This window comes from Astatotilapia calliptera, chromosome 1 (genome assembly GCF_964374335.1).
Source record: "Astatotilapia calliptera chromosome 1, fAstCal68.1, whole genome shotgun sequence".
NCBI classification, from domain to species: domain Eukaryota; kingdom Metazoa; phylum Chordata; class Actinopteri; order Cichliformes; family Cichlidae; genus Astatotilapia; species Astatotilapia calliptera.
The window spans coordinates 37,393,285-37,416,851 of NC_137422.1; the positions used below are offsets into that span (position 1 = coordinate 37,393,285).

A 23,567-nucleotide genomic window follows, 5' to 3' on the forward strand; every position below is an offset into this window, starting at 1 on the left:
GTCCGAAGCTTCATTACGCACGTAACTGCTTCGGTACCTGATTCAAACGGATATAAGGAAGTGAATCATCCACGGGATTCCTGGAGTGTGTTGATGGTGACAGAGAGCGAAGAGGTGATCATTCCACTGACAGATATGGAGCCAGCGAGGAAGAGAGGACATTCTGGCGTGTGGGAATATTTTGAGTTGATTTTGCTCAATTCATTTTATCTGCCGAAGTGAAAAACTTGAAATGTCCAAAATCATGTTTTCATAATGTAAATATCATTACAGCATATGACTTTAGGAACACTTCCATGTGAATTAAAGCTAATGAAGACTACAACAATGTATTTGACACTATACGTACATTACATTGCTACAGTTTAGAAAATCATTTTGTTTATTGTTTTTAGGTGATAGTCTGCAGGACCCAGGAATACCTGCATATCTACCAGCTTGCAGTGTGGTTCCTGCACTCCACAGCCTCTTCTGTTCCATGCAAGTGGATTTTCTCCAGGGCAGGAGAAACTATTTCTAAGAAAAGAAACAGACTCAGCCAGCGCACAGTAACACTAATCCTCTTTTTAAATGTAAATAACAAAAGGGCTACCTGACATAGAGCATGTTTTTACTTTGCAAGTTCTTGATTAGGGGTGGGTTTTGATTATCGCCTTTCTGATTACAATCCATGCTAAATTGAATAAAGTGATATTGATTCATTAAAATCCCGTGTCGATTTGTAAATTAACGTTATTATGCCTGAAACGCCAGCATCTCAGGTTAAACCTCACAACATGTCGTCAAACACCATGCAGCTAAAACAGTAACTGGGAGCAGGTTTACGGATTCTGCATACAAACGTGAACACAGAGCGCGGACCCGACGCGTCAGAGTCAGATTTTGGTGCGTCGTCGGGTCCGCGCTGTGTTTGCCTCTTTTTTTTCCCGCTGGCTTCTGCAGCTGCAGGTTTCATAACTCTCTGTTTACATCTCTAATTAAGTCTCACATGTGTCAGCTTTCTTTTAATAGATACGAAATTATGGATATATACTGTTAAATGATCAGAATTGTAATATTTCTGACTGAGGCAAAACTTTCCAGATTCCAATCAAATTGAATCGGATCCTGTATCGAATCAAAAATGATTCTACAAATCAGTAACGATGCAGCCGTACTCAGCTCCCTAAGCATTTTCCCTTTCCAGTTCACAATCAATCCCACCCCTAGGTCAAAAATATGTATAGGACAATTGGCCTCATCTAATATTTTGTATGAACCTGTCCAGCTGTCCAGTGATTAAACGACAAGTAGATGGAGGCAGGACTTCACAGCAGGGGCATACTCCATAATGTGCTGTGCATTCTCATATGTATATTATATATATTGCTCACTTATTGTATTTACCAACATCAAGGAGTTATGAGCAAAGAAAGGCCACACCATAGTGCATGTTTAAATAGGGAAAGTTTATTGATCAAAATGTATTACACAGATACGCATTACATTTTTTTCAGCCCCCCAATCGAGAAAACAAAACCAATTACATGTTCAAAGCAACGGAACGGTGGCCCAATATCAGAGAGAACTCCACTCTTGAGTGAGCAGTGATAATTGAGCAGTCCGTTTTATTTTGCAGATTCAAGCTGCTCTTCAAAATTTTCACCACCAGATGTCACCGGAGAGGACTGTGTTGAAAAGCTTCGAGTAATGAACCGTTTTTCAATACAAGCTTCAGTGCTTCGGAAAGCTTCATTTGGCCATCACTACCAAGTTGGATTATTTTCTTACCGTAGTAACTGAAGATGAGCTGTGGCAGACGTTAAATTTAAAAAATGAGAAACAAGTCCACGAAAATGAAGATAGCGTGCTGCCGTAGTCCAAAGCAAAACTTGTGTGGAGCTGTACAGACGTTATCTGCGGTGGAGCCTGATGCAGTGCGCTGATTGGCCGGTTTGAAATCAGGCACCTTGATGTGAAACGGTGCTCTAAACATCAGGGGAAAACGCCTAGTTTTGGGAGGAGGTGCTTTTAAAATCTTTTTTCTTCATATGATAATTAACTATGAATAAATAGAACAGACAACAGATTATTGTTTTAACACTTTTGGGATTATATGAATTCACTCAATAATATAGTATGTCTATCATTAGCTGTAGGTCTCTCAAGTTGTTGTTAGCTTTTACATTTTAAACTCATGGTTTATTGAGTTCAACAGAATGTAGATTTAACAGCTACATCCCATATTCTTTACAAAAACTACATCCAAAAATCGCCCTAATACATTTCTAGTACAAAGATCTTGGGACATATGAATATGCTGTATTAAATGTGCAATGAATCAAGAATGGATTTAATGTAAAGTGCTTTGGGCTTCTTGAAAACCGCTATCTAATCCATTATTATTATTATGTGAAATTAATGCAAAAATCACAAAGTCATATTACAGCATGTATCCATTACTAGCACAACCATGCTTACATTCAGCAATTAAAACCTGTATTTTTTTCAATAAATAAATGTAAAAAAAAATTGTGTTTGCCTGTTCTAAAGTTTATTGGAATCTTCTGTTAAAAAAACTATGAAAGAGTGATTTACAGTAGGTTTATGTATTTTTTTCAGAGAAAAAATGTACATATTACGGTTTTTCTACATTTCTTTATTTACGGCAATTTCACATCAAATCAACAGTTTTAAACTGTTTTATAGTTAACAGGTTTTTCCTGTCGTATTTTTACTGTCTTTCACTGTTAAATATACGGATCTTTTTTACAGTGTGATCCATCCCAGCTTCAAAATGTCCTCTTAACAGCAGTGTTGCAGCTCACTGAAATTTTTAATGACCAACACGTAGGACTAAAATGATGTCCTTTATGTTATCTAAAATGTACAAAATCTTCAATTTTACTTATTAACATTTTCTGGTCATTTCTAAATCAATTTTTATCTATCCATTTTCTTATTCAGCTTGGGGCTGTAGGGGTACTGGAACTTATTTTTCATGGGACAAGAGAAAGGGAACATAAAAATACAAAATGCTATCATAACTTTATACAACTTTTATTTTATGTACATTTTATTGTAAGTTACTCTTTTGCAGTATTTTCTTCTCACACCACTTTGTGAATCTATATACAGTAGGTATTTCATATTTAATCAACAAATTCAATTTCAATTCAATTTTATTTATATAGCGCCAAATCACAACAACAGTCGCCTCAAGGTGCTTTATATTGTACAGTAGATCCTACAATAATACATACAGAGGAAAAGCCAACAATTATATGACCCCCAATGAGAAAGCACTTTGGCGACAGTGGGAAGGAAAAACTCCCTTTTAAAAGGAAGAAACCTCCGGCAGAACCAGGCTCAGGGAGGGGCGGGGCCATCTGCTGGGACCGGTTGGGGTGAGAGAAGGAAGACAGGATAGAAGACATGCTGTGTGTAGTGAAGTAGATTTTGGGGTAGGATTTTACGTGATGTCCGCAAATGCAGCACTAACATCAACGCCTTCCCAGCTGATAATTAGCAGCCTTATAAGAAACAGCTGCGCTTCACTATCACATGGAGGCATTTGGCAGTCTTTTCCCATCCAAGGTGGCTGAGAGCGTTAGGCAGCTAAGCACTGCAGATCTCCTGAAGAAAGCTGCTCATTAGTATTGCCCTTTAGTAGTGATGGCCAAATGAAGCTTTCTGAAGCACTGAAGCTTGTATTGAAAAACGGTTCATTACTCGAAGCTTTTCAACACAGTCCTCTCTGGTGACATCTGGTGCTGTCCATAGACAGGGAAGTAGCGACAGTGACACTGGAAACAGCCAGAAAGCCCAACCCAGTGGCCGCAGAAACCCGACATGCTGGTAATACCCCAGACAGGGAGCCATTGCTGCAGGCTCGAGAACTCACTAGCCGGCTGACATATCAGACACAGCGAGATCCAACTGGTGAGTAAACTGGCGAACCGCGGGCAATAGGCCAGGGGAACACAGCCTGCAGCAGCACAGCCACTGAAAGTGAAGGGCCAACTGGCCCTTCTCTACTTGTCAGATACACAGGATGCCAGTAATTTAATCTTTTACTCTGTGTAATAGACATGAAATTAAATAGAATTAAAAACCGAAACATGTACAGTTTTGCTATTTGAACTATGATATACAATTTAATAATGATACTGAACAAAACTGAGATCTGGGCTTTAGATTGCCAGTAACTATTCTACAAAAATATCAACCCAAAGGTTCTTTTTTTCCTGGAGTGACAGCTATTTTTTCAGTCATAAACTGGGTTAGCAAGAAAAAAATTGTTTGCAATAACGTCTTTATGATTAAACTTTGAAAGGCAGCTATTACAATTATTATTGACACCACAGCCTTCAGTGATTCACAATGTTTTTAATATAAAATAAACCTCGAAACAGTCCAATTACAATAGAACATTAGAATGCTGTTCATGCAATTAACATAACAGCCTCCTAAAACACTAAACTAATGGCAGGTGAGTTTCATTTAAAACCTAGATTTGAGCTGGTATATAGAAATGTGAATGTGTGACTTAAGACAGAAAAATAAAAAGAGCAATTTTCTATTGTTATACCTCTGATCTCTGAAAGTGGGTGCAGAAGAGACACTTCATCTATCATCTGTCTTATTCTGGCCTTTCTTTCCTGCTTCGCTATTTCAATTTTTACTCTCAGAAGTGCTCCAAAAATGAAAAAGGCTCAAATGCGTTATCATCATATGTTACATGATCCGGTGGAACGTTAAACCCCTTGCCGCAAAGACTCTGTCTATTCTAATAACAAGAAAACTTCAAAATAAAGTGGAGCTGTTAAAATCTTCCCACTTAATACATTCATGTACATTTTTTAGTCTCAGTCACTGTCTTATCTGATACATTGTTTTATACATGAACTTAAGAAGAAAGAATGTTTCTAGATTTATATTACTTTACACATTTTAAAAGGAAACACATAGGCACTTCTTGGGTTACTGGTAGTTGTGTGTGAGCTAGGTGCTGGTGCTACGTTGTTTCACTGCTTGTATTAGTAACTGAGGTTTTAGCCTTTCTCAGTGACATCATAAACCACAGGAAGATGAAGAAACCTGCATGGAACAAGAAAGAGAGAGAGATAAGCAAATGTTTAGACTTTGTACAGGAGATACAATGAGTATGCACATTTGAAAATAAAAGCAGTAAATCAATGCTCAGTCAGGATCTGCAGGATGGAGACGTGATTAGAGGAATGGAGATAGCTGGGGAGAACAAAACATGGCTGAGAAAAGAATCATAACAGACAAGAAAGGAAGAAGAACTCATGACAACAAACAAACACCACAAAAACAAGAATGAAATAAATACAAGGTGCTCGACACACAAGGAAGGGTACACAGAGGGTGATAGAAACTAACAAGAGGCTTAAAAAAAACTAAAGAAGGAAAGCACCCAGGACTATAACCAGGAACAGAACTATATAGTAAAACTAGTAGGGTTCAAAATGCAGGATTACCATAAATGACACATTATAATAACACACTTTAATAACATTGCTGCTCATTATTGACACAATTTTAACTTGTCATTTAATATTTTACACATATGTTAATATTAAACAATCTTTAATCACAAAGACAGTTGCCTCGAAGTGCTTTATATTATAAGGCAAAGACCCTAGCATACTGTAATAGAAAGAAAACAGAGAAAACTCCAATCATATGATCCCCCTATGACCAAGCACTTTAGCAACAGTGGGAAGGGAAAACTCCCTTTTAAGAGGGAGAAACCTATCACATAATCCTGGCAGGTAGAATAGCACTAATATGAGCCCAGAACTGAGCCTAACACATAAAATAGTTATACGGACCTTGAAATGAGTTCAGGATACAGAAGAGGTAGAGGCCAACAGTGGTCAGGTAGCCAAAAGAGAAGAAGACCAGGCCCCAGGTAATGCCGAGCAGAGTCATGACTCCCAGCAGGGTACAAATGTCTTTCTTTGCTCTGTCACGGTTACTCTGCCCAAACTGATTGGCCAAATATACAATTACACACAGATAGATAAATGTGTTTGAAGAAACATTTTTACTTATCAAGGTATGTGTTGCTTTTCCTTTGTAAATAAATGACTACAAATATAATGCATTGCTCAAAATAATTAGAGGAACAACATAACAGCAACAATGGCAAAAGAACATCTCATTGGGAAAAAAATCAATGCTGAAATGGACTGGTTAATGTGTTAGACGCGAAAGGATGCCATGCTATTTGAATAAAAATAATATTATCAACCTACACAGGTCTAAATTCACAGTAAGCCCAAACAATAAATGGAAAAATGATGCAACAGGCTTATTAGTTTTGCTGAAACTTCATTTCATTTCAACTTCATTGGACAGTTGAGCTGCAAATTGGCAGCATCGGATGGACCAAAAACACAATGTCCCAGAGGTGTTCTGTTGAATTTAGGTCAGATGTGTGTGGGGGCAGTGAATATTATCAGTTCCTTCATCCGACAGTAACTGTTTGCACACTCTCATCACATGAGGCCAAAATTGTCATGTGCCAGGAGGATCCAAGGGCCCAATGCTCCAGTTTAGGGTTGACAATGGGGCCAAGGATTTCAGTTTTATTTGTCATATGCAAGTTAGCACAGGGTCAACATTGGGTCAACATTTTAATAATAAAATGTATTTGACAAGCAGCAGACAGTCCCTCAGCGACAGATAGAGATCTCTCATTCCTGTAGTGTGTGTGTACACCTAATGGCAGTCAGGGTTCCTGTTGTTAATTTCATTAATACAGACGTCGACAAAATTGTTGGTACCCTTCGGTCAATGAAAGAAAAACTCACAATGGTCACAGAAATAACTAATCTGCCAAAAGTAATAATCAATTTTAAAAAAATCTATAAATCTTAACCAATGAATGTCAGTTATTGCTTTACAACCATGCTTCAACTGAGTTATTTCAAAAATAAATGGATGAAACAGGCCTGGACAAAAATGATGGTACCCACAACTTTATATTTTGTTCCACAACCTTTTGAGGCAATCACTGCAATCAAATGATTCCTGTAACTGTCAATGAGACTTCTGCACCTCTCAACAGGTATTTTGTCCCACTCCTCATGAGCAAACTGCTCCAGTTGTTTCCAGTTTGAAGGGCACCTTTTCCAGATTGCATGTTTCAGCTCCTTCCAAAGATGATCAATAGGAATGAGGTCAGGGCTCATAGAAGGCCACTTTAAAATAGTCCAAAGTTTCCCTCTTAGCCATCCTTGGGTGTTTCTAGCTGTGTGTGTTGTCCCGTTGTAAGACCCATGACCTGCGACTGAGACCAAGCTTTCTGACACTGGCCAGCACATTTATCTCCAGAAGCCAACCTTTGTGGCTTGTCAACATGTAGTTTGGCATATTCCAGCCTGACTTTTTTATGATTTGTTTTCAACAATTGTGTCCTCCTTGGTTGTCTCCCATGTAGCCCACTTTGGCTCAAACGACAGTGCGATCTGACACTGATGTTCTTTGAGCATGAAGTTCAGCTTGGTTCTCTTTAGAAGTCTTTCTGGGCTCTTTTACCATTCAGGTTATCCGTCTCTTGGACTTGTCATAAAATTTCCTCCTGCGGCCACGTCAAGGGAGGTTGGCTACAGTCGCATGGATCTTAAATTTCTGAATGACATGGGCAACTGTAGTCACAGGAACATCTAGCTGCTTGGAGATGGTCTTATAGTCTTTACCTTTAACATGCTTGTCTATGATTTACTTTCTAATCTCCTGAGACAACTCTTTCTTTTACTTCCTCTGGTCCATGTTGAGTGTGGTACACACCATGTCACCAAACAACACAGTGACAACCTGGAGTCATAGGCACACTGACTGATTACAAGATTGTAGACACCTGCGATGGTGATTAGTGGACACACCTTGGATTAACATGTCCCTTTGGTCACATCATTTTTATTCTTTCCTAGGAGTACCATCATTTTTATCCAGGCCTGTTTCATGCATTTATATGTTAAATAACTCAGTTGAAGCATGGTTGAAAAGCAATGTTTGGCTTTCATTGGTTAAGATTTATAGATTTTTTTTTTATTGATAATTACTTTTGGCAAATTAAAGTTATTTCTGTGACCATTGTGAGTTTTTCTTTCATTGTCCGAAGGGTACCAACAATTTTGTCGACGTCTGTATCAAAGCAGTTGAAACTGATTAAGAACATTTAATAATTTCCTTTCCTACTTAAATGATCAGATCAATATTTTCATAGAATTTACTTTGACTTAAACGCTAACAGACAGCCCATCCTACAGTCTAACCTTTAAAAGGAAGCTATGCATATTAAATAAAAATTAATGGTGGTGACGAGGGATGGTCTTCATTTTTGTTGTTAAATAGACTAATTTCTTGTTGCGTCTTGAGATTTCACAGAACATATTGACATAGAAAACATCAATTTCAATAGCAACATAAAACTGCCTGTACCTCTGTGCTTTTGCGTAGAATCAAGACACGTCTGATTGTCGCTCCAAACATAAACATGTTAAAGAGGAACACCAAGCTGAACAGTCCCACTGTAGTTCCCATCTTTACATAGTTATTGGTTATATAGCATCTAAAAAAAAAAAGGGAGTGTAGGTGATCCGTGTTTTAGTCTCTTACTCTGTGAAATTAAAAAGTACATTTTGTACTTCATAGAGGTGTTATTGCAGATGATTTAGATACATGTGGTTAAATATACCAGAAACTTCTCAGTATTTTAATTTTGGTGAAACTGGGTTTGCTGCCTAATGTTTATGTTACATTTATGACAAAGGACTACAGTGTGAACATGCCAAGATACAGAAAGTATGATGCATATTTATTTTATGAATAAATATGAATTACATTGCAGTTTTGTTGGAGCTGTCCAGAGGGACTTGGCCATAAAAGCCTCTGTCAATGATCACCACCACTGACACAATGACTGTAGGAACACCTGAAACACAAGAACTGAACAGTTATACAATATAAAGCATCTTGAGGTGACTGTTGTTGTGATTTAGCGCTATATGAATAAAATTGAATTGAATTATTCTGATGATGATGATGATAAACAGCTTCATGCCTAAATTATTCCACTCACCCCATCCCACCACACTGAGTTTGAGCAGGTATCTCTTGATGTAGATGTTGAAGACTTTGACTAAGAGAAGGTAGAGGTGGAATCCCTCCAAGGCCATCCAGATGAAAGTGGCCAGCAGAGAGTAGTGAAGGGCAAGAGCCATGTATAAACAGAGCCCAGAGGAGGACACTGCTGCCGCTGCTTGATTGGGCAGGAAGTGTAGGTTGAGGAGGATAAGTGCAATCACGAGGTTGATGTGGACCCTCATAGAAACATCTTCTCTGACTTTTCTGGCAAATACAGGAGTTGTGATTCATGGTACGTGACAACTTTCAAGCAGATTATTTGGTCATATTTTGTTTGGGAAAAAAATGGAAAATCCAGTAAGGAAGAAAGAAGGAAAGAGAATAAAGACAATACAGATGAGAAACGATGGGATTAGAGGAAAAAGATTAAAATAATGCAAAAAAAAGACAAAAGGATAATTGACAATAAGTGAGAAAATGCTGAAGAGTTGATGGGAGCAGGAGAGGAGGATGCTATTAGAAATAGGGAGGATTAAGTTTTGAAGGATGTCATCAATCAGAAAACAGATAATTACCTATTTGTGATGAAGAGAAAAACAGTGATGACGAGGGTAAAAAGAGACAGACTGCAGCCAATCAGAGTGATGTATGTTAAAATCTCCTGGTCTTTAGGTGATGGGGAAGCAGTGACCTGTGGAGAAAATGCACTTTCACATTGTTTTGCAGCATCTCCATTGTGAGTTAAAATTCAAAACAAAAAGACACACAAAGTATAAAGAGCTGATGTATATTAGAGAAAAATTACACAGATAAGATGGGGACAAATCAATTAAACAATGAACATTGGATGAGTACAGATGGCACTAACAGAGGAATAAAGATTACAGTCATGAGTTGTAAAGTGAGCATTTGTAGCAGGAAAAGATGACTATGTGGAGATTTTTGTTTTGGCATCTAGTGGTAGTATCAGGAATGATACAGATCAAGGGCATCTTTCTATTTTGACAGAGTATCATTTTAAGCATGCAGTAATGTTAGTATCATGAAAGTCACCCCTCATTTCTTTGTATTTAGCTTCTAAGGATTCTTCTTATAATTTTATTTTAAACTAGTTTGTATCATTGTTACTAGCAGTTTGTTGGAAAACAACAGGTTTTTTTTCCCATTTCTTCAGTTCATCCTATGAAAAATGGCAAAAGTAGCACAGGTTTAAGGGCATTGAATAATATATTTGCACCAACAAACTGATTCCAAACAAGCTTTTAGCAAATACACTATTCATGTTCCTAAAGTTAATCTAACTTTCAATTTATGTTTTTTCCTATGGGTCCCAAACCATATAGTTCTGTGACCTTGATCTACAACATACAAATGAAAAGGAAAAAAGAGATTAGGATGGGTAACAGAAGTAAAGGAAGAAAAGTACAGTAATATCGTTAAAAACACTCCAGGGTTGAAATGTTGAATTTCCAAGTTTTTCAGTAAATGCTCTATAAATCATTAAAATAATCAAAGTTAGTTTAATTTAGGACATGATTTCTTATGATGGTTAAACTTTGAATTAAAGGACTTAGGAACAGATTAAATTCAGTGAATGTCTTCCAGTGTTGGGCAAGTTACTTTGAAAAAGTAATTAATTATAGTTACTTCTTCAAAAAAGTAACTGAGTTACAGTTTGCCTTGAAAAACTATTTACTTTGCCTTGTTTGGTATCATCCTTTTCAGCACAACCTCACGTGTCTGAATTTAAAGTTATGTTTTCATTTCGACATACTGTATTAACACAACTGATCTACAATCAGACAAAAAACAAAATCCGAATAGAAAAAGTTAAATTTTTTACTGTAACAACCACAAACATGTTTAATGAATCGTATTTCATAAATTTAAATGCAAATATAAATGGTCAATTTTAAAATCCTATGCACAAGTTTTGCAAACAACAAAGTTATTTGCAGCCATTTACCTTTTACCTTGATTTTTTTATAACCATTTCAAACTATTAACATAACAATCAGGTGTTCTGCATTGAATAAGATGCCACACAAATTATTTGTGCCACTCCAAATATTTCTGTCCACTACAAAGGAGAACATCACAGCCTGATACCTGCAGGTCTGACAGCAGCAGGTATATCACTCCTGTTTTCTACCTATATCATTTTTGATTGGTCGACACATGGTGCATTTTACACCAACACGAAAGGGCAGGTTTTTTTTTTTTTTTTGGTAATAAGCAGAGAGTGCTTGCTAGCTCTGTCCTTAGACAGTAAATGTAACAAAACTATTGATGAAAAAAACCAAGCGTATATATTAGGCTGTTAGTAACGCCGTTACTTGTAATGCCGTTATTCCCATCACTGACGTCTTCACAAAGACAGAGAAACACATCTGTGTTTTTATGTTTGCCTCTCCACACACACAGTGTCACTACTGGGGAAAAAGTAACACAGAACAACTTTTTACCGAAGCATGAGAAACATATAGTTAAACTATATCAAACTCAGCATGAACGTGCTGGATTATTAGTAACACACCTGCCAACTGAAGAAGATCAGAAAATGGTTGTTAAGATAAATGAAGAGAGATTTCACATTTTATTACTGAGGTGTTTGTCAATATTTTGTTGATGAAGTATCATTTAGTCTAAAGACACATAATTCTTGAATTAGACTTTTTATAATGAATATGTTGACTCCTACCAGGAGCACAGCAAAGTATGTGAGATGGTCACAGGAACAGGTGAGATGATTTTCACCACGTGTCCATAGGGTAATGCAGCCATCCTGACTGAAATCTGATAAGTCAAACAAAGAGATCAGTTATGCATAAGATGCTATTACATCCAGGTCATATCAGCGCATCTTTGTGATTTTGAGAAAAACCACAAACAACAATGACTCCGGTTTATAAAATAAATATTCATGTTAGACACTAATGATAATGTGAAGCTTGGTTACTCACTTTTTCTTGACAAGTTAAAGAAGTGGCACAAGGCGTTTTGGGTTTCCTATGTCACAGAAATATTACATGTTAACATGTTTTTATTACATGTACCTAATTTATGTGAATTTGTTGAATATAAAATGTATTTAATAATATAATGTTAACAGGCCAAAATAGAGTAAATGATAAAATTCAGAAGCAGTTACATTTATTTCCCTGGTAAGGTTGATGGTGATATTGACACGCTGCTGTAGTCCTGATATGTTCTTGCCCTCCACACTCAGGCCAACCAGTAATCGATCATACACTTCATATTGGGATCCTAAAATCCTCTACAATAAAACACAAATTCATCAGTTGGTTTTCACAAGAAAGATTAATCTAAGCTTTGTCTATTCTGAAATACATCTACTATTATTTGCATCATATTTAAAGGTGTTGTTGATTTTTCCCTTAGGCATAAACCTTCTTACATAAACCTGCATATTAAATTGTATTTACTGTAATCACATTTTATGCATTATTGCAAAGAGCTAAAGAGCATCTATTTCTGCACAGTTGGTTGAATGTGCCACATCCTGTTTTGTAAAATATTACAGCCTGTGTGAAAGCTGAACTCTTAATATCTCCATATTTAAAAACAAAATGTAAAAAATAATGGTAAATGGATTCGTTCTTATTTAGCAATTTTTTACTCTGAATACTCAACGTGCTTTATATTCACACTTTCATTAATAATCAGTTTCATTTACACTCATTAATACTCTGATGGATACATCAGAGAGCAACTTGTGGTTACTATGTGCCCAACGATATTTGGCTCACAGACTGGAGCAGACAGGGATCAAACCGCCAACCTTCCCACATGGAAAAGATATATATAAATCTTATAAAGTTTTTAAATCTGTCTTGTATGAAACTTGTATGAAAAGCATACAAGAGTGAAAACACATATAAGATCCCTTGAAAAATTATATAATGAAACTTGTATGTTTTGTATACTTACTAAAAAATATATGAAAGTAATGAGAAAGTGGCCACTTTCATGAGTAAATCATATATGTTTTTACTATTTCTTTTCCATATGGGTTAGGAGGTGACCTGGGGCCTGTTCTTCGTACCTCGCTAAGTAAGTTAGCTGGATTAGATTGTTGACGATTTCGCGTGATCCTGGATCGTTCGGTTCCCCGAAGCTCATCCGGGACTTGCTGTCATAGCAACAGAGCCGTAAGCGTAAACCTGCTCGGGAGCAGGTTTACTTTATGTAAACAGGATTAGATCGCGGCCACGCAGGTATGTCCGCTTCATTTATACGAAAGCAACAGCGATATTCCACCACTGTTTCACCATAAATAAATAACATCAATGTAACTAAATATAATGCAGCACCTGATCCTTTTATTGATGTCACACAGATACATACAGGTCATTTCCTAAAAAAGGGAAATGTACTATTAACATTCTATTACATGTATGTGATTATTACAGATGTAAGTCATATTTCAGAGTAGTAATTGTAAATTACTTCGTGTAATCAAGATGAGAGACCACGGCTATAAAAGCGAAGGTGGATTTGGGAAGTCTGTCACAGCCATGTCCTGTCCGTTTACGCGAGCCACCCATTGCGGAAGGTGCAAGATTGATAAGGAGAGTCCTCAGAATTCAGCGTATATTGCGGGATAGACAGGATCCTTTAGCTCAGCGCGACAGTGTGCTCATAGAGAGATATCGATATTCCCGTGAGGGTATTATTCACTTAACCAGCTTGTTGACGAGGGGGTGCAGGACCACCACCTGTCTTTTTTTTTTGCTCTGCCCTTTTCTTGGTTGCTGTTATGAACAAACAAACAGATTATTTCAGGGTCTCATTCCAAGAGACTAAAAGCAATATAAGTGATAGATATTACCATTCTATAGAATATTCTTATATTTCACTTTTACTTGTTCCCATGTTCTAGTGGGTCCTGTTGTGGCTCTAATGTGAAAGAGGATATAATATAACAATATAATATAATGTAATATAATATTGGATAATATAGTGTAATATAATAAATCTACCCTACCGCCTACTGGTGTTGGCCAGAGGGGCCGATGGCGCGATATGGCAGCCTGGCTTCTGTCAGTCTGTCCCAGGGCAGCTGTGGCTACAACCGTAGCTGCCTCCACCAGTGTGTGAATGTGAGAGTGACTGAATAGTGGCATTGTAAAGCGCTTTGGGTGCCTTGAAAAGCGCTATATAAATCCAATATATTATTATTATTATTATTAAATTACTTACGAGTTTAATTTGTCAGCAACTTTCTGCCAGCCCTCTCTCCTTGCTTTTGCAGCCTTTGCAGTGTTCCCTTGCGTTCTGATTTAACTCTGAAACTCCTGAAATCCCTCACTCAGGAGTTCTTGCTCTGCTGCCGAAAAATACCGAGCCGAGCGCACTCCTTCGACATTTTCGCCGACCAATCAGAGGGTTGCCGATCACTGTTTCTGCTATCGATGCGTATCCCCTTTTACGGCACCCAGTGATCGCACATTACTTCATCCAGCTGTACTAATCGTCAACAGCAGGTGTGTTCGGGGAACCGGATTAGCGCGCTCACGGTTAGCGCGATGGTTTGGTCTTGGATGTTTCATTTGATCTTGGATGTAGTAAGCGACGTACGAAGCACAGGGCCCTGCTCTGCCTCCTGAGCTACAGCCACTGGCCCTGTTGTATGTTTCTTCTTATCACTAAAATTGGAGCAGCTCCCAAAGGGGTCTTTAAATTTAAAAGCTCAGCATTAGAAAAGTTTACAAACTAATGCACTGTTACTCACATTATCAGCATTTTTTAAATAAATAAATGACTGCACTATTATATCACTAAATTAAACATTAAATTAATGTTCCTGTGGTGAAAACATTGACATATTCCATGTTTTCACCACAGTTTACTTAAACATTAGCTCATTGAGTCATAAGGTATGTTGTTGAAAACAAACTTATTATGTCATGAGGGTCCTCTATCTGCATGATTTACAAAATTTTAGAGACAAAAAAAAAAGAAAAAGAAAAAAAGAAAGAGGTCAAGAAAGCATAACTTTGAAGGTCCAAGGTACAAAGTTCAAAACAAGATGGTTCTGGAGGTTGACCCAGAGGTCAGCAAGACAAGAGTCCATGAAGCTTCCATTCCAAAGGTCGACCCGACGGCTGACAACACAAGAGTCCAAAGCAAAACTGCTCCTGAGGCTGGCTGCGCAGAAAGCAGCGGCGACGGAGGCTCAGGAGGCTGTCTATGACACCACAGATGGCCTGAAAAGTTGCCACCGACCATGCGTTGCTTGTACGCAGCCGCCAACCGTGCGGTGCTGGACGTGGGCCAGATGGCGACGGATCAGGTGGTGTTGATGGTGGCACTGAGGGCTGAACGAGCCCCACAGACCCTCCAGCATTGGCAGATGGCTGGACAGGCCCCTTGGAACCTCCAGCTGACTTGACCTGATGCTGGCTGGGTTCTCTGGCTGGAGCAGATGCAAGGCCAGACGGTGTGGAAACCTCTGGCTGAGGCGAAGTCAGCTGGATCTCTGTGAAACGGACAGCCAGCTCGGGTTGCCTTTCAGGCTCCAGCAACACATAGTCTATTGTGGGCTGGATGGGCTTGCCTGAGCCCTCGGTGAAAGTTGCTGCAGACTGTGGGGAAAGCACGCACGAGACAGCCCAGCAGAGCTCCCAGAGGAAGCAGCTGAGGTGGGCTGAGAGAATTCAGTAGAGCTCTCAGGCGATAAAGGTGGTGGTTGAACAGGGAACTGTGAGGATAACAGAACTGGAGACTGAATTGATGCCTGAGCTGGTGAGAAAATATGTGGCTGAACTAGTGACAGGATCTAAACTGCTGGCTGAGCTGGCAACTGTGCTAAGGACTGCGCTAAAGGGTGAACAAACTGTACTGGCCCCCAAGCCTCCAGGGGTTGAGTGTCTGTCGAGGCCAGACAGGCAGCCAGACATTAATTTTTTCACTGTTTTATATTATTTTATTTGTATTTTTTGGTTTTATTGTGAAACACTTTGCGATTTTTATCTGTGAATTGTGCTATAAATAAATTTTACTTACGAGTGGTGACACAGTTCTTAAAAATGATTGAGCTAAAACACTCAGCCTCTGGAAAAATAATCTGTGAGGAAGAAATCCTAGGTTCAGGAAGAGCTAACGAAAAACAGTCTTTTGTACCACAACTTTAGAATAAGTATCCCTGAGGAAAACAGTCATTAGATTCACATGGTCCGAACACATATTCGCTTCCTTTACACTCAAAGTGAGTTCCCGACATGGAAACATTAATCTGGCAGTTATGTGACTGAGGGGTGTTTCCTCCTGAGTCCAAATTATTGATCACTGAATGTAGAGTTTTGACTTCAACCACACAGGTGTGTTCAGAGTCATTATCCTCGGTCTTTAATACATTTAACACAGGTGTAGAAAAACGTAAATCTAAACTGCCTCTCTTGCACTCACCAGGATTGTATTGATCATTTTTAGGAACACAAGCTAAATCAAGATAGTTACAGGCCACAGAAGGAATAACAGTCTCTTCGTTCAAAGGGAAAGCAGAAGAAAACCTGTGGGTCCCCGGTTAGTTTGGGAGCCAAGCGCTCAATCTCCCGTCCGGGGAGCACAGAGATGAAAGCAGTCTTAAACTCCTTAGAGCTGGATTTCACAGCTTCGGCAGTTTCAATTCTTCGCTCAGAGGCACCTGGCAAAAATGCTTTGCAGTCCATAGTGCATGAGTCTGTTCCTTCTAAATTGATTGTCTTTAATCCTCCCTGCCCAGAGGGAGCAAAACAAGCACCACTCTGACTCACCTCTGCCAGTTGCTGCGGGGAAGATGGTGACTCTAACCGTGGCGGGCAGCGTTTGCGGCGCAGACGCCGCCTTCTCCTAGCAGTGGGCTCAAGGGGAGCTGATGACACAGCAGCTGATGGTGAAGTGATGGCTGAGTCCTCAGCATCTGAACACATCCTTGCCAGAAACGAGGCAGGCGACAGGTGGTCAGACCGAGACAGTGAGGGCCAGTGGCTGGCCCCTGGCGGAGACGTGGATTCAGAGGACTCCGGGTTGGAGTGTAGCCTCAGCAAGTCGACCCAAATCCCCTTGGGGCCGTGAGGCAGTGATGCTGAGCGCTGAGTCAAGGCAGCGACCCTGACAGCTTAAGCTAGCACGTGGGCGCGGAGCCCCTCTTTTAGCGGGGCCAGAGAATCAAAAGTTTCCACAAGTTGCGTCATCTGGCTGAGGCGCGGCTCTTTTAGAGAGGTGGCGTCCGCAGCCACCAATCCAATGCTCACTGCCATAGCATCCCTGGACCCGCAGATGGAATCCATGATGTGGCGGAGCCTCCCCAGCTCCTCGCCGACCTCCTTTGGAATGTCTACTGGAACTGACATGGTCGAGTCGTACTATCACGGTCTGCGGGAGGCGGGCCTGGCGTGGGAGTGTGAGGATCCAGGTGCAGACACAGACGAGGAGACAGTACTGAACTTGAAATGAAAAGTGAGCCTTGATTTTGGCTGATTAACGTGGCAAACAACAGAAAGCAGGCAAAACAAAACTAAAAGCTGAAATGGGAAAACTAAAAACTGACACAGGGAAGGCTAAGACAAGGTGACAATAATGAATATGACTGAGTCAGCTATAAACAGGACTCTGTGCTGGAACATGAAACAACTATGAAACATATACACGAAAGCAACATGACCAGCACGGAGTCCTGAAACCTGACATAACATGGGGAAGTTAAATAGATGACTCAACCCTGACTGAAAGAAAAACAAAGACTAAATACACACAAGGGATGATCAAGGGAAGTGGCCACACATGGGAGCACAGCTGAAACACATGAACCCAATGACAGGACAGCGGAAGTGAAACTAAATACAATGAACAAAGAACACTGGAGTCTTTCAAAATAGAACAGGAAACATGGAGACGTAAACATGACACATGGGGAACCTGATAAACCATGAACTAAACTGCAAACTACGTATGACTGAATAACTAGATAACTGAAAAGAAACTCGAATACAGATGAAATAACAAAATAACATGAAACTCAGAAACACTGGGTCACATGACCCAAGACCATGACACTTGGGGGTCTAAGCCCACACATTAAAGTCACTGCGCCTCCTCAGCTGATACATTTCAACTGTAAGTTATTGTGATTCATGTTGTGTGGTAATGGAAAACTTGTGGACAATAAGTTACTGCAGTGCAATTTTACTTTAATTATTTTATTAGTGGTTCAGCATTTAAGATAGTTGTATAGCATGACCCATGAAAATTGTAAAATAAAAATGTAATGTTGAGGATAATGTGCACTCAAAGTCAGCATTTCTGGTGCATATGTCTAGTTCATATGGTCTGCAAACAAAGAAGTTGAGTTAGCATTGTGAAATCTATGCACATACACAAAATGTAAATTTTATAACACAAAATCATCTCCCTGACCTGTTTCTTTTCAGGCCACTTGAGCTTGAGGAACACAATCGTGTTGTTCAGTCCAGGATTCAGTTCTTTCGGCAGCTGAACGCTCACTGTTCTGCTTGGAAGATGATCATATGATATTTCCTATATTATCAAACAAGAAGAGAAACATTCATTCATGTGAATGCCTGTAATAACACAATGAAACTCTCAACTAAGACTGATGGGTATGATTTCTTTGTTGCAAAAAAACTAAAATAATGTTCTGACAATGAATATTAGGAAAATAATTAAATATATTTAAGCATCTAATATGGAACTACATAACACATCATTAAGATTCATACTCTTTGAAGCAGCACCAAATTTTAATCTATAAAGTAAATGTTGAGGTGCTACATAGCAAAAATAATAATATACAACCTGTTTTGTTGCTTATGAAAAATGTAAGCAATATACATGTACACTGTTTGTATCCTATTGATTTCCCAATGTCAAACATTCCATCTTTTTTTCTTTACAGTGATAATAAATATTTTCATATAAAAAAAAAAAATCATAACCAGAAAATGAATGTATGTATGCACATCCTTTTAAAGCAAGTTAGTTACTGTCACAATCATTTTTAAATTAATATGAAATCAGATTTTTTTTTAAATACCTTATCACTCGCATGAATATCGAAGCCGTTGAACATGTCATTGGGTTCATACTGGAGAGCAACAACATGGTCAGAAGTCATTGATAAATGGTTCCCGTTTATTTTTCCTTTCGCTATGAAATCTTCTAGTTCCTCAATTGCGCTTGTGGAAAAGGACAAGAAAATATTAGCGTGACTCATTTTGCTGTCTCTCATTAATTCTTATACTACATACATAAGGTATACTTAAGGTATATACTTAAGGTATATACATACTATATACCTTAAAATCTTAACTCTGTGTTGTACTCCTACGTACATAAAACTCCAAACAATTGAAATAAAAAAGTGTGCTGTGATTTGGAATGAGAGTGTTTACTTGATAGTGTCATCCATGCTTCCAGTTTCCAAAATGTTGTCTACATAGTTCATACAGCAGCAGGAATCATCTGTAAAATAACATCAATTTTCACATTTTTACTACATTCAATATATTAATTTAATATCTAAAAGTCCTACAGGAGTTCTCACATTTTCACCTGTAAACTCTGGTACATTTTTATTTACTGTATTACCCAAGAACAAAGATGCGTGGGAGAGACACTTCAAACCTAAAGCATAGAAACAAGCATCTTAGTCACAGGTCAGTCACAAGCCCCGAGTTCTTTTTAAAATGTTTAATTCTGTGATTAACCCCTGTGCCACTGTTCCCATGGAGACTTCCTCTGCACTTTATTAAAAGAATATCCGCTTTACGGTCTCCACATTCACAGGCAGTGTTTGACCTAGATCTTCTCTCTAAGCACTCAGCTCATTTTCATCAGTTTGAGCCTGTGACTTTTTCTGTCTTAACGGAAGTAATTGATCATTTAAGACCTTCTAATACCCCTCAGGATATTCTTCCTTCTCGCCTTTTCGAGGAAGCTCTTCACATTATTGGGCCTAATGTTTTACTCTTATTAAATTCCTTGTCATTAGGTTGTGTACCAGCTGCTTTCAACATGCTGTTGTGCAACCCATTATTAAGAAGAAAAATCATAATCCAAATGTTCTTTTTTAACTACAGGCCAGTTTCTAAACTCTCTTTTATGTCCAGAATTTTGGAAAAGGTAGTTTTTTAGCAACTTCAGACCTTTTTAGATGATCATGGCATTTGGGAAGGGTTCCAATCTGGTTCTCATCACAGTACTGAAATTGCACTTTTAAGAATTTTTAATGATCTTCTTTTAACTGTCGACACGCACAACGAGAGAGTAAACCTCAAGTAGTCTAAGGAGCTTGGAAAGAAAAGCATCTGGACTTCTTTAAGTTGCTTGAAGACGTTTCAAATGACATCCGAGAAGCTTCTTCAATTCTAAGGTCAAATGGTGGAGAGTTCCAGATTAAAGCCCTATGGGACTCTCCACCATTTAACCTTAGAATTGAAGAAGCTCCAGATGCTTTTCTTTCCAAGCTCCTCAGACTACAATGACCTGGATGACTGAGAACCTTCACAGACAAACCTCAAGTAGGCTACTTCTGAAAGTTTTGGTGTTTTTCTAGAAAGGCAGCTAATTTTGTGTTACTTTTCAAGTACCTTGATGATTTCAAGTGTTAATAATCAAAGACAGTATTTTGGCTGCTGCGTAGACTCACAACTCAGGAATAAAAAAAAAATGCATACAGCAGACATAAATTTAATTTAAAAAATGTAATTTATTCAAATCCGACATCTGCGTTGAGATTTAGGTTGTGAGAGCGTCTGTGTTGAATGGAGAAGTTTACTCTGACGCCTCTGTCTTTTTAAATGGAGGGACAGTTACTGTGTTTGTATATGTAAGCATGTAAAAACTAGATTAACAGCAACAGCAATTTGTCTATATCCGCCATTGTAGAAATTAATCTCATGTAAACAATAACCTGGCGCACAGCATAACGTCAAAAAAGGCAAACACCTTTGATGTTGCGTGACTAAAGCGGTGTCTCAAATCAGGGGCTGCATCCTTTAGAGGACCTGGCCTTCGTGGTCTTCACGTGGGCCAGGTCCTCCAAAGACCAACAAGGCCGTAAGTGCGAATCTGTGAAATTGGACAGTGTAGCCTTCAGATTTACGTCACCGCTGTCTCAGCAGAATTTAATAAACTCAGCCATCTACTCCTTGCTATGTAAACTATAACAGGACACTGGAGTAAATTCTCTACCATCTCACACTTCTGTTTAATCAGTTTTCTGTTTGACGTTTATTCAACTGTTTGAAAACTATAACTTTAATCTCAGCCAAACCAGTTTATTCAGGAACAAATAAAATACTGAAAAAAGCTAAACAATAACATTTTTAAGTTATCTAAGTGACTTATATATCATGTTTAACCTGAGTAGCGAGTAGTCTGAAAACAATGTGCCGGGAGTCTGGGGTTCTTGCCTACTCTAGTGAGCCTTGACCTCCCGGTCAGCTATCGAGCTGGTGGGTAACAGATGTCTCCAAAATCGTCAGGGTACTTTTGCAAATATATGATGTCTTGATAAACAGAGCAGATATTTGAAGTTTACACAGCTACATTCTCGCCTGATGTTCAAAGTTTATTTTGTGACCCAGAAAGAGTAATATTTCAAACTTTTTAGTTGCGCTCCTCCGCTATTGCCGCATTTGAAAAGTATTTTTATATTATTGTCCAAATATTATAAATAATAGTTTAAATAATAAATTATTGAAAAGGGTAATACCAGTAATATTACAACTAAGTAGCTGCTGCCATTGTAGAAAGTGGAATTGGCTGGGCTGCGCTATGAATTCTGGAATAATTTGGGCCACGAAGGATACACCCGACGCATCCTTCAAATTTGGGGAAATGAAGGACGCATTTGTTGTCGCATTTGGAGAAGCCTTTGAATTGGGACAGCCTTCGTTGCATCGCTGTGACATAATCGGCCTTCAAATCCAGCCTCCAAAGGAGGCAGCCCTTGAATTGAGACACAGCCCAAATCTCTCACCTAAACACAAAAACTGAGTTTTCGCAAATCTCCACCATGGGAGGAGTTTTTAAAAATCTCCATTTTCAGTGATCGAAAACACAGTAAAACAATAAGACAGCAGTTATTGTTTTTGGAAGTTATGTCCCTTTGGATAAGTTAACTGATACCCTTGGTCCTCTTGGTCCATCATTCTCACACTGTAAGAAATCTCAGAGTGTTTTTAGATGGCTCTTTTAAATTAGAGAAGCAAGTGTCCACAGTTGTGGAAAACAGTTTTTACAAGTTACGTGAAATTGCCAAGCGAAGCCTTATCTTTCTCCTAAGGACCCTATTCATGCCTTCATCACCTCTAGACTGGATTACTGCAGTTCTCTCTATTTGGGTCTTCAACACTCACCTGTCCATTGCTTGCAGTTATTCCAAAATGCTGCTGCATGTCTTTTAACAGTTGTTAGATTGTATGAACACATTGCTCCAGTGAGCAACTTGACACTGGCTCCTTCTCTGTATTCGTATTGATTTTAAGATTCTTTTAAACATTTAAATGGCATGGCACGCAGTTATTTAAGCAAACTCCTCAACATATATAACCCCAAAAGAGCACTGAGATCATCTATCCAGATGCTCTTAGTACAGCTGATGTCTCGACTGAATCATAGAGGAGATCGGGCCTTCGTAGGTGCAGCATTTAGACTCTGGATTAAGTTTCCAGTCAATATTCATATTCAGAGTCTATACAGCCTTTCAGATCCCGTCTTAAAACTCACTTTTTTATGTTGGCTTTTAATTCAATTTAAGTTTGAGTACCATCAAACTTGTTTTATATTTTTATATTTGTTTGTTTTTTCTTATGTTAAATATATTGTCTTTTTCTGTATATGTTTTTCTATTGTTCTTCACTAATTGTGAAGCACTTTGGTCAATTTTGTTGCTTTTAAATGTGCCGCAGAAATATAAATGATATTGATATTGATTAAAACATCCTACCTATATTGTGACACCGATCCTTGCAGGAACCCTGACCTAATGAATTTTCATATTGCGCTGTGTTGCAGGGTGTTTTTGGAGGAGAATGCGTAGAAGTTTGTTGTGACAGAAAAAACACCAGCGACCAGAGAAGCCACCACTTCATCCTGTGAAGTAGAGAGAATTCATTTGAAAGTATCTGTGCTTTACAACCAATCATAAGCTATGTCATGGAAGAAGTTCACCCTTCATCAAAGCAACTTTGAATTTTTATAACTTTTATTAAGATATAGTGGAACATAAGACTTTTGGATTCAAGAGTGAAATTTGTCTGAAGTCTGTGGGTTCTTAGAGCTTTTAAGTCTATGAAGGATGCAGATACTAATACCGGTAGACTTTCTTTGAGGAAAAAACTCTTTATCCTCATCAATACTGATGTGGCAACACCAACAAAAATAATCGATAAATAACTCTTTTTCTGTCAGCTGCTCCCTTTGAGGGTCACCACAGTGGA

General features: G+C 38.6%; 1 protein-coding gene and 1 long non-coding RNA gene across 2 annotated transcripts; both read right to left on the reverse strand.

The window, feature by feature from the left end:
* Positions 1-4,348: 4,348 nt before the first annotated feature.
* Positions 4,349-17,769, reverse strand: LOC113026698 (adhesion G-protein coupled receptor G2-like). Its single transcript, XM_080300536.1, has 10 exons — positions 16,878-17,769; positions 12,251-12,376; positions 12,063-12,108; positions 11,801-11,895; positions 9,675-9,790; positions 9,095-9,363; positions 8,857-8,947; positions 8,455-8,584; positions 5,838-5,994; positions 4,349-5,079 (listed from the first exon to the last, which is right to left on the reverse strand). Exons 1-10 carry the CDS (start codon positions 17,031-17,033, stop codon positions 4,997-4,999), a joined length of 1,269 nt encoding a protein of 422 aa, XP_080156662.1. The 5' UTR covers positions 17,034-17,769; the 3' UTR covers positions 4,349-4,996.
* A 750-nt stretch (positions 17,770-18,519) lies between these two features.
* LOC145429819 (uncharacterized) lies at positions 18,520-23,220 on the reverse strand. Its single transcript, XR_013910151.1, has 4 exons — positions 23,075-23,220; positions 19,515-19,584; positions 19,157-19,298; positions 18,520-18,639 (listed from the first exon to the last, which is right to left on the reverse strand). It is a non-coding gene; the product is annotated as an uncharacterized LOC145429819 (long non-coding RNA).
* Positions 23,221-23,567: the final 347 nt, after the last annotated feature.

Coding starts and splice junctions, on each gene's coding strand:
- LOC113026698 (XM_080300536.1), bottom strand. CDS start 17,033: ATGTGTTCAGATGCTGAGGACTCAGCCATCACTTCACCATCAGCTGCT. Junction 5,995..8,454: donor TTCTACGCAAAAGCACAGAG/GTACAGGCAGTT, acceptor TTGGCCAATCAG/TTTGGGCAGAGTAACCGTGA. Junction 5,080..5,837: donor TATCCTGAACTCATTTCAAG/GTCCGTATAACT, acceptor TGTTCCATGCAG/GTTTCTTCATCTTCCTGTGG.